The 15,659-nt window shown below is 46.2% G+C and overlaps 1 protein-coding gene across 2 annotated transcripts; it reads right to left on the bottom strand.

Annotated features, from left to right (window-relative positions):
• Positions 1-776: 776 nt before the first annotated feature.
• Positions 777-10,498, bottom strand: GGCX (gamma-glutamyl carboxylase). Of its 2 annotated transcripts, XM_059188255.1 has the most exons (15): positions 10,352-10,498; positions 9,789-9,959; positions 8,253-8,411; positions 7,761-7,926; positions 6,190-6,268; positions 5,639-5,745; positions 4,635-4,798; positions 4,045-4,310; positions 3,765-3,896; positions 3,218-3,369; positions 2,628-2,797; positions 2,282-2,412; positions 1,850-1,997; positions 1,495-1,690; positions 777-1,054 (listed from the first exon to the last, which is right to left on the bottom strand). In XM_059188255.1, exons 1-15 carry the CDS (start codon positions 10,392-10,394, stop codon positions 862-864), a joined length of 2,277 nt encoding a protein of 758 aa, XP_059044238.1. In that variant the 5' UTR covers positions 10,395-10,498; the 3' UTR covers positions 777-861. The 2 variants fall into 2 exon arrangements, with proteins under 2 accessions (XP_059044238.1, XP_059044239.1); XM_059188256.1 differs by lacking the exons at positions 9,789-9,959; positions 10,352-10,498 and having other exon boundaries at positions 7,761-7,994; positions 8,253-8,392.
• Between the last annotated feature and the right edge of the window lie 5,161 nt (positions 10,499-15,659).

Raw genomic sequence — 15,659 nt, forward strand, 5'->3', positions numbered from 1 at the left:
ATCACAACTGTAGAGAAGAAAAATTACCCTGCGCATTTAGAACTTGATCACTATCCTAATCTTGCCTGTAACTAAGAAGACAAATTTGAAGTTGCATTATTTCATTATTATTGTCAGTGATTCTGCAAATTGCAAGAGGCAGGGTATGGGACCTTACGTCAAATAGATGAGAGTCAAACCATCTATACATCTCTTACTAGGTGTTGTCTTTGAGCAAATTTAATCTTTTTTTTTTTTTTTTTAAGATTTTATTTATTTATCAGAGAGAGAGAGCGAGCACAGGCAGACAGAATGGCAGGCAGAGGCAGAGGGAGAAGCAGGCTCCCTGATGAGCAAGGAGCCCGATGTGGGACTCGATCCCAGGACGCTGGGATCATGACCTGAGCCGAAGGCAGCTGCTTAACCAACTGAGCCACCCAGGCGTCCCTGTCTTTGAGCAAATTAAAACTGTCTCTAAGCCTCTTTTTCTCCAATTGTAAAAGAGGGCTAATGGCTAGTGAGAACTAAATATAGTAACACAGGCACAATACTTCACACAGCACCTAGCATATAACAAGTACTTGAAAACAGGTCATCATGGTACATTAAATCTCTTTCCCCAAGGAGCCAGTCGTTAAACCAGACTTTTACCCCTTTATCCTAGAAGGGCATTTTCATATTGCTTTTAAACTCCTCATAGCCCCTTAAACTTGATGTGATAAAGTTCATCCTTGATTCACTCCCTTGGTTCCTCTAAGGTATCCTCTCTAAAATTAAAAGAACTACAGACAAAGAAAAAATGTATAAAATATCAATTTCTTCACATTCCCACTACACAGGTTAATGGTCCTATGAGTGGTTGCTCCCACATCTGTACCCAAGTCAGAACTCTGAGTGGACATGGTCAGAATTTGGCTCAGGAGGATTAGAATTTGAAGAATCTGTGTTTGAATGACTCAAGTCTCCCACTGGCTCAAAGGGTCGCAAGTTTGCGTAAGTCACCTCTTGGGCCAGCTGCTCCAGGGAAGGGCGGCCTAGTACCAGATTTCGAAGCGAGATACAAGTCATCAGGAAGCTGAAAAAGAGGAAAAAGTTCACCCAGTCTAAAGTGTTTCTACATAGGAATTCCTGCCAAAGCCCTTAGGGTGAGCTGGTCCTACCTTCTCTCATTCAGGCATAAGTGAAAATATCCCCCACTGACCCACCCATCCCAGCTGGAAGGGCACCCCACTCTTTATATGGTCTGTTAAAGGATTCCAGAGTCTGGTAGGAATAACCCACAAGAGTCTGGTGATAAGCTGAGGCAGAACAAGACAGCAGGCCACCAGACACAGGTCACTGACTCTTCCATTAAGTCAGTGAAAGAATGGAGAAAGAAAAAGATATTAGCACTAGACTGTCCTTTCCTGGGAAAGTACCACCCCCCACACACACCCTGCCATTACCTTCCCCAGAGAAGTTACCCAACTCACAACCACCTGATGACATCGACCAGGACTGTTGTGGAAAACTCACCTGCGGCGAAAGATATAGAGCTTCCGCAGCAAGAAGCGGGAGAACCGCTCATGTAAAGGGGTATTTCTCCGGCGTTCAAGTTCTTGGAGCCTTTGCTGGCGTCTAAGAAAGGTCTGAACCAGTGGTGTTGGCTCAGGGCCCCCTTGTACTTCCCCTTCCAGCAGAGGCTGCAGCTCTGGAGGCAGAGGCCCCGTTTCTGCCGAGAAGAGAGCAAAAAGAGAAATCACTGAGATTATTCCTTTAGAACTCTCACCAGTCAGAAGCTTCATGTTCATTCTTTAAAGGCTATATTCTCATTCACAGCCCTGATTTCTCATAAACAGGTTCTTTCCCAGCCAAATCTTCATATACTCACCAGTTCCATTCTCTACCTTCTCCTTTAATTCTTGCAGATATGCCAGGTCTTGCTCCAATGCCAGCTCTGTAGTATTGACGTAGATGTACATGTAGCAGGAAGGACTGGATGATACGGTATACACCTTATGGTACTCACCAGCAGGCAACTGACAAGGGGGAGGAAATGGATTATTTCACTCCCTAACCTTTCCCTCGGCAGCCTATGTGCCTTGTGCATTCCCCACTGTACCCCACCCTGGTCCCTTACCCAGGCACTTTCTTACTGCATTTTGGAGTACGAAGGAACTGACTTCTAGAATCCTGGATGAGGTTATTCACAGCCTCATCAAAAGCAACGGAGGCTTTTTTTGGGAACCCGCACTTTTAAGTCTCTGATAAATTAACTCAACTCGTCTAAACTTTTCTGCCATTGTTAATTCCAGCAAAATACCTGCATTTTTTCTCCCTCCTGAAGAGTCTGGTTCTTCTGTTCTGCCACCAGCTCGACAATCACCTCCCCCTGCAGCAGCTGAATGCTAGTGTTGCCCAGGTCTTCACTCACAAAATTCTCCAGGTGCAGCCCTGCCAGGGGCAACAGAGTTCCCCATCCCATCCTATGGAAGATGAAATCACTCCCAGCCAGAACAGAGATATCACACCTTTACCGCTACCACCCCTCAGGTTTCAAGAATATTCCTCCCAGCAAGAATGCTCCTCCCCCCTCTACCACATGCAGTGTCCCGGGCCAAGAAAGCCACAGGGAGAGACAGCAAAGCTTTCTTTGCTTTCCTCCTTACCCGGGAAATCTGCAATGAAGACCACCTCAGTGTGGTTGTCCAGGCTGCTCTTGATTTCCTGTAACTTGGTCCTCCAGGGAGAGAGGTCCATCAACAGTGGCTGCAGCCAAGGTGTACGTTGGAAGGGGGACCAGGCGGCCTGCACGATGTCCACACGAGGGTCAAAAATCCTTAGGAAAGAAAACCACGTTCTCTAAGGAGACCACAGCCCACAACCTACCGAATTTCTGGTTCTGTTCCTTTCATCACTGTTCCCAAATAGAAGAAATGGCTTATGTCAGCACGTTAGTGCCATTGTGGGGCAGAGAGAGAAGAGGCAAGAGATTCTGGAACAAGGGGGAGGAATAAGGGGTTAGTGGCCACCTGAGGAGAATTGCATTAACAGCTTCTTTAAAAAAAAAAAAGTTACCTTTTCTTCTGGTTGATGGTGCCCCCTGCTGGAAGCAATCAGCTATGCCCACAACCAGGTGAACAGGGACATGCACTCGAGGGCAGCCTTTCAAGCAAGCCAACACTGGGGAACATGGGCTATTCATCTCGGCAAAAAGAGTGAAACTTCATTTTTCCCCTTCTCTGTTCCCCTTGCCCACCTCTGCTGGAAGCGGTCATTGATGGAGACCCAAATATCAAAGTAGATCTGGGGATCAGTGACATTGTACTTGGGAAGCAGGTGGCTCAGGCAAGTGGCATATTGCTTCAGCATGTCTGCGTGATCCTTCCATCGCCGGCTCTGTGTGAATACCTGCCCCAAACCCCCACATTAGTCCCACCTCATCGTTATCAGCCTCCCAGACAGCTCATGCCCCGCCAACAGCACTAAGAGATCTCTGCCTGTTACCTGTTTCGACCGGGGGGAAAAAACCTGAACTTGTCTTTGGGGGAGAATTTTTCGTTGCTGGGCTTTTTACTAGTTACCTTTCCTAAACCTTATTTCAATTCAAAGAAGTGAATGGCACTACCCTATTTTAATTTCAACAAAGGAAGGGTCAACCTGGCTCCTGAGAAAAGGGCTGAATGGACCCAGATTATGTTTTACTTTACAATTATGTTTAGGACCAAATCAGACCCTGGTGCTCCAGGGAGCTCTGAAGAACTGGAGGTCGTCAACATCAGGTGTCTCAACATCAGGTGTCTCACCCCAGGGTTAAGGTAGCCCAGCTCGCCAGTGCGGCCATCACGGTAGGTGATCTTCACGTGCTGGTGGGAGCGTGAGTGGACCATCATGTCCCAGGAGTAGCCATACAGCCCATTTGTCCAGTTGTTATAGCCCTGAAAAGGCAGGGCAGAGGCGATCAGCCCAGCTGTCCCCCTATTAACCCCATCCTCAACCAACACAGGGGCTGCAAAACCAGCCGCACACTTTCCCTAATGCCGTACCCCCTGCCACCTCCCTAGCTAACCCCCAGGTCGCACATACCTGGGTGAGGAAATGGGAGTAGGGCAGGAAAAGCTGCTCCAGGAGGTAGAACAGCGTGAAGGCAGCACCCAGCCGATGGCGCAGCCCTGGCTTATGGCCACCTTTGGCCCGGCTCCTCTTGTACACGCAGGACACACTGGGTTGAGGGGTAGCCTTGAGGGGTAGTAGTTCCTGCAGCCTTTCGGGGAAGCGAGATACCAGCTTCCGGGGCCACTCAGGGGAGCAGAAGAGAGGGCTGCTGGCCAGCATGACATAGGGGAACATACCTAGAAAAGGAGGGAGGCAATAAGTATTTCAGGAGTTTGGCTGGGCGGGGAACATGGGTAAACCCCTCAAGCCCTCTCCTTTAGGAAGCCTCTCCCCGGTATTCTACCTGTGATGAAAGCAGCTCAAAACTCAAGCGGTCTTATTTCCCCGAGATGCCTTATTCTGCAACATACAAGCTGAGCCCATAGACCCCAGTCCTTTCCTCCCGTTTACTGCCATGTCACTGACTGCATCTGACTCAGTGTAGCTCCCGTGGCCATCGCCGTCTCCTGCTCCCCGCACACCGGTGGCTTCCCATCTCCTACCAGACCACAGGTACTGACCAATGCTGAAAAGCTGGGAATTCATGCAGTGGAAGTAGGACACAAAGAGGAGGCCGATGGACCTTGAGGCATCAAAAAAGAGCAGGAAACCAGCTGAGAGGTCGAGCAGCAGTCCGCACCAGTGCACCACCAATAGACTGGTCATCTCCTCAGACAATATTAGTCTGCAGACACCGGAGACAGAGGTCAGTCACCAGCGCACTGGAGAAGCCAGCGTTTACAGCACATTCACAGCAAATGTGCCTCTGCTCACCCTGTCCTTGCCAAAGGAAGTACCCTAGCAGGTGGGTAGAACTCTATATAAAGACACCCTGTGGTAGAGCCTCCAACCCCCTTTTATTTCCATACCCTTTAAGTGTTCAAATTTTTTTCAATGTACCCTATGTGCTAACCAAGGGCAGATTTCCTAGGGCAAATCTGATGGAGGAGTGAGCGCATCCGGTGGTGGTGGGGAGGGGTGGGGGTGGTAGAGCCTCCACAGAGGATATAAAGGAGAAGAAACTAGAAAGGTGAATGCGCGACTAACATAATAAAATCAAACGTTTGAAACTGGGAAATAATAGGCAAGAGGAAAAAGAACAGAGTAAAAAGCGAGGAAAGAAAAAACGGGAGGAAGGGAGAAATCAAGAGTTTTCTAAGAGGTGGCAACAATGGTTTTGTCAGGGCAGGGACTGTCCATCTGCTAAGTCCACTGGCCGAGGAGTCCTGGGGAGCTGGGAGCTCGGACTCATGCACCAGGTCACCTTATTCTGATTCTTTCAGTTTTTAGTTTTTTTCCTTTCGTTCTTGACCCTACCATACATCTCCCAGGGACAGGTAAGACCTAGATGTTTTGGTATCACTGACTTTGCCTTCTGCTGAAGAGAAAGATAAGTGGACAGAGGAAAGCACATGGCAAATTCAGGCAAAGCAGGAACAGCAGCCATTCCTGCAGACCTGAGGGAGGCGAGTCACCTGCTGTGCACCACTGCCGCAAGGAGACACCTGCTCTGCCTGCCACTCACTTGAAGGGACTGAAGAGCCAGTGCCGGGACAGATATTCCATGGAATAGCCTTCTACCCAGTCTGCGTCCAGCTTTTTCACACCCGCAATGAAGTATACAATGAAGATCTGCAAACACAAAATGCAAAGTGAAGGTTCAAATAAAAAAGAACCTGCTTTTTTGCAGGTCTAAAATGACCTAAGTTCTGATCTGAGCTCAGGCCCTAAAGAAGATTACATTCACTCCATTTACTCATCTGAGATCTTCACTCGTATGGACAGTCTACCAATGCCAGGCAAGGTATTGGGTCCCAAGGGGAGTCATGAAGCCTAGATCTCTCGTAAGGACACTCAGCTAGCAGGAACAAAGCTCTGTGCTCTCCGCAACAAGGTAAGAGAACCCAGAGACTAGGGGACTGGAAACTCAAGAGTCAGCCTTGCTTTCCAGCCAAAGGGGAAAAAAAAGGGAAGCTCCAGGGAGGCAGAGTACAGCATTGCCTGGCAGCAGGATGGTCATGCTGACAATGGCTGTGGAAGAACACACTCCCCGCCGGCTTTCCTAAAATCCTATACCTGGCCACGCAGCACAGCATAGTTCCAAAGGGGCACGTGGGCATTCCGCTTGCGGGCATTCAGCAGGCCGTCCACAGACCTACACCAAGGGTAGTAAGTAAGGTTAAGGAGAGCTTCTTAATCCCGCACATGTCCACCTTTTTTTTAAGTGTAATTATCTATCCCAGGCCATCTCCCCTATCCTCTCTGGTTCTCTGGGATCTTCTGAGGCTCTTTAGAAGTATAGGAGCAAATTTAACAGTGATTATTTTCAGTCATAATAGCAATACTACTAGTGCATTAGAACACATAGTTCAGTGGTTACCATTAATTAGTGAGTCAACTAGTCTGTCTTAATGGACCAAATCAGGAAAAGGATTACAATGCTTCATAATATGACTGAATTTGAAAAAGAATGAATTTGAGGGAGTGTTTGAAAAGCTAAAGGTGTATGTTAACTATATAGTACATTTAAGAAAAAAAAAATCTCAATATCCAAACCAAACTGACATCTCAGAGACCTAGATGTCAGCAACTAGTGCTGGAGGGTACCTTGGGAGAGAAGCAATAAACCCAATATATTAAAACTAGATGTATTCTGGGGAGACAGAAGCAAAGCAGGTTTCAAGAAGACAATGAATGAGCAGAGAGGTTGGGAAGGGGCAGCTTGTGCTTAAAAGCACAACTGTGCTTTTAACTTGTGGTACTGTAATGAGGAAAAATGTAAAGTGTTTAGTACAGAGCCTGGAATGGGGAAAGCCCTGAGTAAGGGATAAGTATTTTTTCAAACTGCGTAAAATTACAAAAATGGAACTTTTCATGAACATTCTGTCAAAACTGTCTCTTAATTTTATATGATCAGACCTGTGCATCTGAATGAGTTTAAAGGTTTACAAAGGGGTATGTCTAGGTATAATTAGTGGCTGATAAGTCACTAACAAAGGCATCATCTGAGATTTTTTTCCCGATACCCATCTTACTGGCATCTCCTATTTGCTTAATGGGGAGAATCCCTAGAGGTCATCTCCCCTGCCACCCTGTCTCCAAATCCCTTCACCACCTCCCCTGAGAGATGGTCACCTAAGCCAGAGCTGGAGGGTTACCTCCTCCCAGGACAGCACTGCTGAGCAGCCCTGGTGGGCCCTCTCCTTCTGACATGACTCTGCCTCACAGCAACTTCTACTCTTGGCTCTAACTCTGCCCCTCTGGGCTCACACAGAGAAAGTCTGCTCCCTCTTCCACATGACCACCCTTGAAGTATCTGAAAACATCTATGTCTGGCTTTAGTCTTCTCTTCTTCTCTCTAAGTGGATTACAGGAAGTGGATAGATCAAGGCACCTGGGGAGATATGGAAAGAGTGAAGGGGTGGGAATGGAGCCATTTTGCTTTTTGTCATCCCACATGCCCCAACCTCACTGACCCCTCTCCTTCCCAAATTCATCTGGACCAAAGTGTGACCCTGTAACCACACTTTGCAAAGCATGGTTGAAAATGTGCTTGCTGGGGCAAATTCTAGGAACTCACCGGACCCCTACCACTGGTAACCATCCTGACCCAGCCAACCCTTTTCCCCTTTTCCCTAGAATCATACCAGTAGCGGTTTGCATCCACGAATGTCAGCTGAAAGGCCAACAAACCATACAGATAGGAGTGGTTGTTCCATGAGGTCTTGTCCAGGAGAAACACATACCAGTATGGCAGCAGGAATAACACACAGCTTATCCGGTAGCACAGGCCCAGCATCATGCCCAGTGCCCCTGGGATTTGTGGGGGAGAGGATCAAGAGGTCAAAGGGTCACCAGAGGCCCAGCTCCCCCAGGACAGGCTGTGGGTGGGATTAAGAAAAGTCATTGGACATTTTATAATCACAAAGCCAAATGAAAAATCAAATGTTATTTTAGCATTTTAAAAAGACGCGTGGGGTTAACAGCTCAGATGACACACAGGGAGTGGAATGATATTAGGAGTCACAGGATAAGTGAAATAATGAACCCAAGACTTTGGTCATTCACCGGCATGCTTTGTATTTCTGTGGTTTAGGGAGGCTAGTCAATACTCCCATCTCTCCCATACTTTCCCTCACCCAGAAACATGATGGTATAGACAAGATACATCCAGTCAAGTGGTAGTGGCTGCAAGGCGTCCAGCAAGGGGAAGCGGCACACGTCCAGCCCATCCAGGTATCTTCGGTCCAGAGAGCTGAGTCCCCGCTCTTGGGGAATGTCCAGCACCATCATCAGCCCTGGGAAGGCAGTCGAGGAGGCACCCTTAGGCCTCAGCAAAGGAAGCAGTGGAATACAGCACCCAGCTCCAGGGTCAGACTTTTTACCTAACCCTGGCTCTGCCATTTATTCATTCTTTCAACAAATGAATTCATTCATTCATTTATTCATTATTCAACAGTAATTACTGAGTGTCTGCTCTGTGGTAGGCATTATGCCAGCTATGTGATCTCAGATAGTCACTGCACCTCCCTGAGCCAATTCCTCCTTCCCTATTTGAGAAAGGGACTCATAATATCTTACAGGGTTACAGGAGGCACCTGGATGGCTCAGCTGGTTAAGCGTCTGCCTTTGGCTCAGGTCATGATCCATGAGTCCTGGGATGGAGCCCTGCATGAGGCTCTATGCTCACAGGAAACCTGCTTCTCCCTTTCCCTAGGCCCCCCACCCCTGCTTGTGTGCCCTGTCTCTTTCTGTCTCTCTCTCAAATAAATAAAAATCCTTAAAATGAATTTTACAGGGTTACAATGAGGATTAAATAAGAGAAGTGTACAAAATGCTATAAAAGCTGTTCAGGTAACCTTGAGTTATTAACTTCTGTCCTCCTAGGCCATAAAAAGTGTTCTAGGATGGTGCGTCTTAACTTTTCATTTCTTAGCACACCCAGAAAACAGTATTTGGCTTACTACACTAGAGCAAACAGAAGGGGCTACTCAGGTCAGGAGGCCAGTTCCAGGTAAGGCAGGGTTTCTCAACCTCAGGACTACTCACATTTTGGGCTGGTTAATTATTTACTGGGAGGGGTTATCCTGTGCACATCAACAGCACATCAACAGCATCCCTGGCTCCTAAGTAAATACCAGTAGCTACCTATTCCCCTTCCCCCAAGTTGTGACAAATAAAAATGTCTACAGTCATTGCCAAATGTCCGCCAGAGAGCAAAATTGCCACCAGTTGAGACTGGGCTAAGAGAATTGATATCTTGGCACATTTGTAACCCATTCCAGGCATACATGCTGTGGCCTATGAGTAAGGAAACTCTGGATTAGGGAGTCACAGCCAAAATGTCAGCCCTGTCACCCTGCTATTTCTCTGAGGTCTGGTCCTGTGTATAGTTACTGGGCAACTTCATGCCACAAGCAAGATGGGTCTCTGGTCATCTGCCTCTGTATTTCCTATGGCCTCAGATCAAAGCATTTCTGCCCTCCAATCCCTAATCAGAGGAGATAAAGGCGGATTTGATCCTAAACTCCACAAAGATCTCTTCCAGGAAATCAGTATCTTCAGCTCTGACGAAAAGGGAGGAAAGTCACTAGTAAGTAACCAAGAAGTGCGCAAGGGAGGATGGTTATTCTCCCACCCAACATCACACTAGTCGCTCCAGAAACCCCATTTACCAAAGAGAAAACGGAAGACAGCCAGGCTGGCAGGATCCGTTGGTCGATTCAGCAGGGTCACCAACCTTCCCCAGCTGGAAACATCTGTGCACTCAAACCCCAAGAGTTTCCCCATTCCGCTGCCTTGGCTCGGCCCTGAAGACTGTCCAGCCTTGTCTTTCTGTACTTTATCTGCAAGCAAACAGAAAAGTGTACCTGCAGTTGTGGGGACGGAAGTGCTTTAAAATCGGCTCCTCCCCAAAACACAGAAACCACAGCCCCTTCAGCCCCAGGGTTTCTCCCTATCGGAGTTCTCCCATTTATTTCTGACTACTAGAAACATCCTCGCAGTGCCAGATCCGTCTGAATCTCCCAATGTCCCAGAACCTCTCTCAGACTATAGCCCCCTAATCCCAAAGCGCCCCGAGTGTCCCCATCACCCCAAAGCCGCACACTGCAATCTCTCTCTACAGCCCCTTCCAAATAGAGACCCCTTTCCCGGGGTCCCTCTGGGCAGTCCTACCACCCCCACCCCTCTGAGAGCCCCTCTCTCCCTCCGCCGCCAGGGAGGACTCCAAGCCTACGTGAGTCCGGCTGGACCCGCGCGGACCGGGCAGACACCGCCATGGCTCCGCGGAGGTAAGACGGCCAAAGCGGTGACAGACTAGCAGGTAGCGACGGGAGGACTCACTCCCCTAAGCCCCGCCTCCCCGACACATCAGCACGCGTGCGGCGGGCCGGAAAGCGCTAGATAGGACTGTCGTGAACATCTCTCGCCGGCCTCGCTTGCTCCCTGCTTGGCGGCAAAGGGCGGAGCGAGGAACCTTGGGGCTGGGGGAGAGGAAGCTCCGGCTGGTATCGCCTGACGGGGTGACGGAGGAGGAGCCAGGATTCCCCCAGACGCCCATCTTCAGCCGCTAGACCAGTCTTACCATGAATTGTCCCAAAGCCCTTGGCGCTTTCAGTCCTAACAAGTCTTAGAGTCCTGACAACTTCCCTGACGCACCCCCCACGCGCCCATTAAGTCTCTCCAGGTTGTAGAGCTCCTGTGGTGCTCCCTGACGTGAGCATGCGGGTGCAGTGTCACTTTTCTCCCAAGACCTTGACCTCCGAGTTGAGGACGCACCTGAAGGGCTGTCCCGGCGTAGGGAGAGCGTGCGAGTTGCTTTTTTCTCTCTTCCAGTACCTGCGAAGAACCAGAGGTTTGAAATGAGCTGGGGAGACCGGAACGACACAGCTGCAGATGGAGATGCAGATGTAGCTTTAGAAGATGTAGAACAGGGGCAGCACGTAGAGTGTGCTCTATCAGGGAGGATTCCTAGAGGTGAGTCTTGAACAGCACTTAACAGTATCTAATTTTCTGCCATGGGATTGGCCAGCAGGATCACAGAAAGTCATCCTAGGAAAGCAGTACTCGCATTTTCTTGGTGTCAGGACACTTTTACACTGCTACACATTACTGAGAGCCCTAAAGAGCATTTATTTATGTGGGTTATATTTTTCCACATTTACCGTACTGGAAATTTATACTGAGAAATGTTTAAAATACATATTGAGTCACTTTAAAAAAAAAAAAAAAGGTAATAGACCATGTTTACAAATAAAACGTTTACATAAATAGCTTGTATGGGAAAAGTTTGTTTTCCACAAAAAATTGCACAAGTAGTACTATATTGTTTCATATGCAAATCTAATGTCTGGGTTAATTGGAAACAGCTGGATTCTCATAGCTGCTTCTGCATTTGATCTGGTGCTGATTGAAGTATGTGAAGGAAATCTGGCCTCACAGATACTTAGTTGGAAATAGGAAGAGCGTTTTATTTTATTTTTTTTTAAGATTTTGTTTATTTTATTTTATTTTATTTTATTTTATTTTATTTTATTTTTTGACACAGACACAGTGAGAGAGGGAACACAAGCAGGGGCAGTGGGAGAGGGAGAAGCAGGTTCCTGCCAAGCAGGGACTTTGGGATCCCAGGACTCTGGAATCCTGACCTGAACAGAAGACAGATGCTTAACAACTGTGCCACCCAGGCGCCCCCGGGGAAAAGCATTTTAATAACGATTTTAGGTAACAATTTAGGTAACATTTTTAGGCAAAGTTTAGGTAATTGTGGGTATCCTTGTTTGCTAACACACCTTAACTTAAAAGTAGTAGTTTTTTACAGGTTAGTCAAATGTAGAATCTGAGAGGTACCTGGGTGGCTCAGTGGGTTAAACCTCTGCCTTCAACTCAGGTCATGATCTCAGGGTCCTGGGATCCAGCCCCACATTGGGCTCACTGCTCAGCGGGGAGCCTGCTTCCTCCTCTCTCTGCCTACCTCTCTGCCTACTTGTGATCTCTCTGTCTCTCTCTGTTAAGTAAATAAATAAAATATTTTTTAAAATGTAGAATCTGAAACCATCTCAATGAACTGCATGCTCTGTCACATTGAAATCATTGTGATATCTCCCACTTTGGACCTTTTACAAAATCATGCATATAGTCATTTGGAAAACATTGGTTTGGTGAGTTATGCTGCTCTTCTAAATGCAGAGTCTCTTAAATGTTGGGAAGCTGCCAAGCTCACAGTGGCAGATACAAGTTTTCCAAAATTCTAATTTTCATTTGAAAGTTCAAATTTATTCATTGGCAACAAATACTGTCTATTGTTTCCCTTCGAAGAACAGCCACACTTCTTTCATTTTTGAAAACAAAACAGAACAAAACAAAAACCTGCCAAATGTGCCAGTTTGAATAACCATAGTTTGTCCAATGTCCACAAGTAAAATGATGTTTCATTTTTTAAAAAGAAAGGAAGAAACAAAGATACTCAACATCTTATTTTATTAGGGAGTTATACATTAGAACAGCAATGAGTTAGCTGTTAGAGTGGTTGGAGCAACAGGAACTCTACTTCATTGTTGGTAGGAATGCAAAATGGTACACTCACTTTGGAAAACAGTCTGGCAGTTTCTTCCAAAACTAAACATGCTTTTACCATATGATCCAGCAATTGTGCTACTTGGTAAAGACCCAAAGAAGTGAAAAATTATTCCCATACAAATATATAGCAGCATTTTTCATAATTGCCCAAACTTGGAGGCAACCAAGAGAGGTCCTTCAATAGGTGAATGGATAAACAAACAGATACATCCATACAGTGGAATATAAAGTGATAAAGCAAAACGAACTATTAAGCCACAAAAGGATGTGGGGGAAACTTAAACTCATATTCCTAAGTGAAAGGAACCAATCTGGAAAGCTTACACTGATATCCTGAAAAAGGCAAAACTGTGGTTTTAAGGTGAAAGATCAGTGTTTGCCAGGATCTGGGGGGAAGGGGGGAAGTGGGAGGGATGAATGGGATTTTTAGAGAGATGAAACTATCCTGTATGATACTGTAATGGTATCATGATGCATACATGTAATTATACATTTTCTAAAACCCATTGAATATGAACCCTAATGTAAACTATGGACTTTATTAATAATAACACATCAACCGTAGCTCATCAGTTGTAAAGCAAATATGCCATGCCAGTGCAAGCTGTTAATAATGGGAGAAAAATGGGAGAGTGCTAAGGGATATGTGGGAAGGATCTGTAGTACTCAAAAAAAAAAAAAATTCTGTTAATTTTAAAACATTACTTCAGCTCACAGTTTAACTACACAAGTGCTTTTTCTTGGAACAACTGGGAGACAGCCATCATACTTGGGTATGCAAAGTGCTGTGTGTATTTCCCATAAAATAGTTAAGGGTGGGGGTGCCTGGGTGGCTCAGTGGGTTAAAGCCTCTGCCTTTGGCTCAGGTCATGATCCCAGGGTCCTGAGATCTAGCCCCGCATCAAGCCCCGCATCAAGCTCTCTGCTCAGCAGGGAGCCTGCTTCCCCCTCTCTCTGCCTGCCTCTCTGCCTAATTGTAATCTCTGTCTGTCAAATAAATAAATAAAATCTTTAAAAAAAATAGTTAAGGGTGTATACTTCAGTGTCAAGAATTAATAAAATTAATAATTTGTACTGCTTCATTAGGGATGTTGAAAATGGCATTTTTTGAAAATGCAAGTGTGCAGCCAGGAGGATACAAGGACTATTACTGTGATTTGGTGCCACTGTCTCATTCCTGCTAACTTGCCAATAATTTTATTACCCACAGTTGGCTTTTGTATCATCAGTGCAAATGGCAACATAGTTAAAAAGATGAATAATGTATCAGTTTTATTATAGAAATAGTTTTGTTCTTGAAGACCCCAGGTGTTTGTGGACCATGTGCTGAAAACCACTATCCTAAAGGAAAAGGATGTCTGGAGTAGATGTCAAAGTAGTGATTTCTAGGGACAGATGTGTTTGGCAGGTAGAATCGTGGGGTTAACAGTGTTCCTGCTACTGAGGGTCTGGCCCACTTCTAGGTTATCCTAACGGGCAAGGTAGGCCTAGTCACTTTAGAAGCCATAGATCTATTTAGGGGATGAATGTCTTAATCTGCTGTCAAACCCCAGTCCAAATGAATCCAATATGGGTTGGAAACTTTGGGCTAGCTCTTCTAAGACCATTCAAAATTAGATGGTTTCATTAAATTCAGCATTTATGGGATGCCTGGGTGGCTTAGTCATTGTCTGCCTTCGGTTCAGGTCATGATCCCAGGGTCCTGGGATGGAGCCCAGCATAGGTCTCCCTGCTCAGTGGGAAGCATGCTTCTCCCTTTCCCATTCCCCCTGGTTGTGCTCCCCCTCTCACTGTCTCTCTCTGTCAAATAAATAAAAACTTTAAAAAGGATATAAAAAAATAAGTTAAGCATTTATAGTCTGTTACGTGCCAGAACTGGACAGGTTATAGAGAAACAAATTATTAAGCTGTCGCCTCTGTCCTATAGGAGTTAAAGGATAAGGAAACATAATAATAAGAGAATATGGAAATAATAGAATGATAATAATAGAATATACAAAATCCTAAGTATTAAATGAGATTCAAAGTGCTGTGGGAGCACTGAAGAGGAAATGAATCATGACTGGAGAATTCAGAAAGTTTTCTGAAAACTTGGCACTGGGCTTTGAAGGATGCGTATCATTTTGAGAGGAGAGAGGGAAATCAGAAGTTCTTAGTAGGGGTGCCTGGGTGGTTCAGTAGATAAGTGTCTGCCTTTGGTTCAGGTGGGTCATGATCCGGGGGTCCTGAGGTTGGGCCCACGCATCAGGCTGTCTGTTCAGCGGGAAGCCTACTTCTCCCTCTCCCGCTCCCCCTGCTTGTGTTCCCTCTCTCGCTGTGTCTCTCTCTGTCAAGTAAATAAATAAAATTTTTTTAAAAAGTTATTAGTATAGTCTTGGGTGACCAGAGAGCATTCTGGGTAAGAGAAGTACAGCTGGTAAAAATGAACTGTGCTAACTCAGCACAGACCTCTTTACCCCATGACTTAATTTGTTTTTGTTGAGGGGGTTGATTTCCAGTTTATCCTTTCAGGACCAGTATACAAAGACCCACACCACTTAGTATTTATTTTTCCATAAAATGATCTAATATTTAGGAAAGAGATTTCTTCATAGGTCCTTTCATTTTATTTTTTAAAAGATTTTATTTATTTATTTGAGAGAGAGCATGAGTGGGGGTGAGGGGCAGGGAGAGAGGGAGAAGGAGAAGCAGACTCCCCACCGAATGGGGTACCCAATGTGGGGCTCGATCCCAGGACCCTGAGATTATGACTTGAGCCAAAGGAAGATACTCAAACAACTGAGCCAACAAGGTGCCCCATGCATGGGTCTTTCCTAAAAAAAAAAAAATTATCGGGGTGCCTGGGTGGCTCAGTGGGTTAAAAGCCTCTGCCTTTGGCTCAGGTCATGATCCTAGGGTCCTGGGATGGAGCCCCACATCGGGCTCTCTGCTCAGCAGGGAGCCTGCTGAGCTGCTCTCTTTCTGCC

The sequence above is a fragment of the Mustela lutreola genome, chromosome 9 (assembly GCF_030435805.1).
Source record: "Mustela lutreola isolate mMusLut2 chromosome 9, mMusLut2.pri, whole genome shotgun sequence".
In the NCBI taxonomy this organism is placed as follows: Eukaryota; Metazoa; Chordata; class Mammalia; order Carnivora; family Mustelidae; genus Mustela; species Mustela lutreola.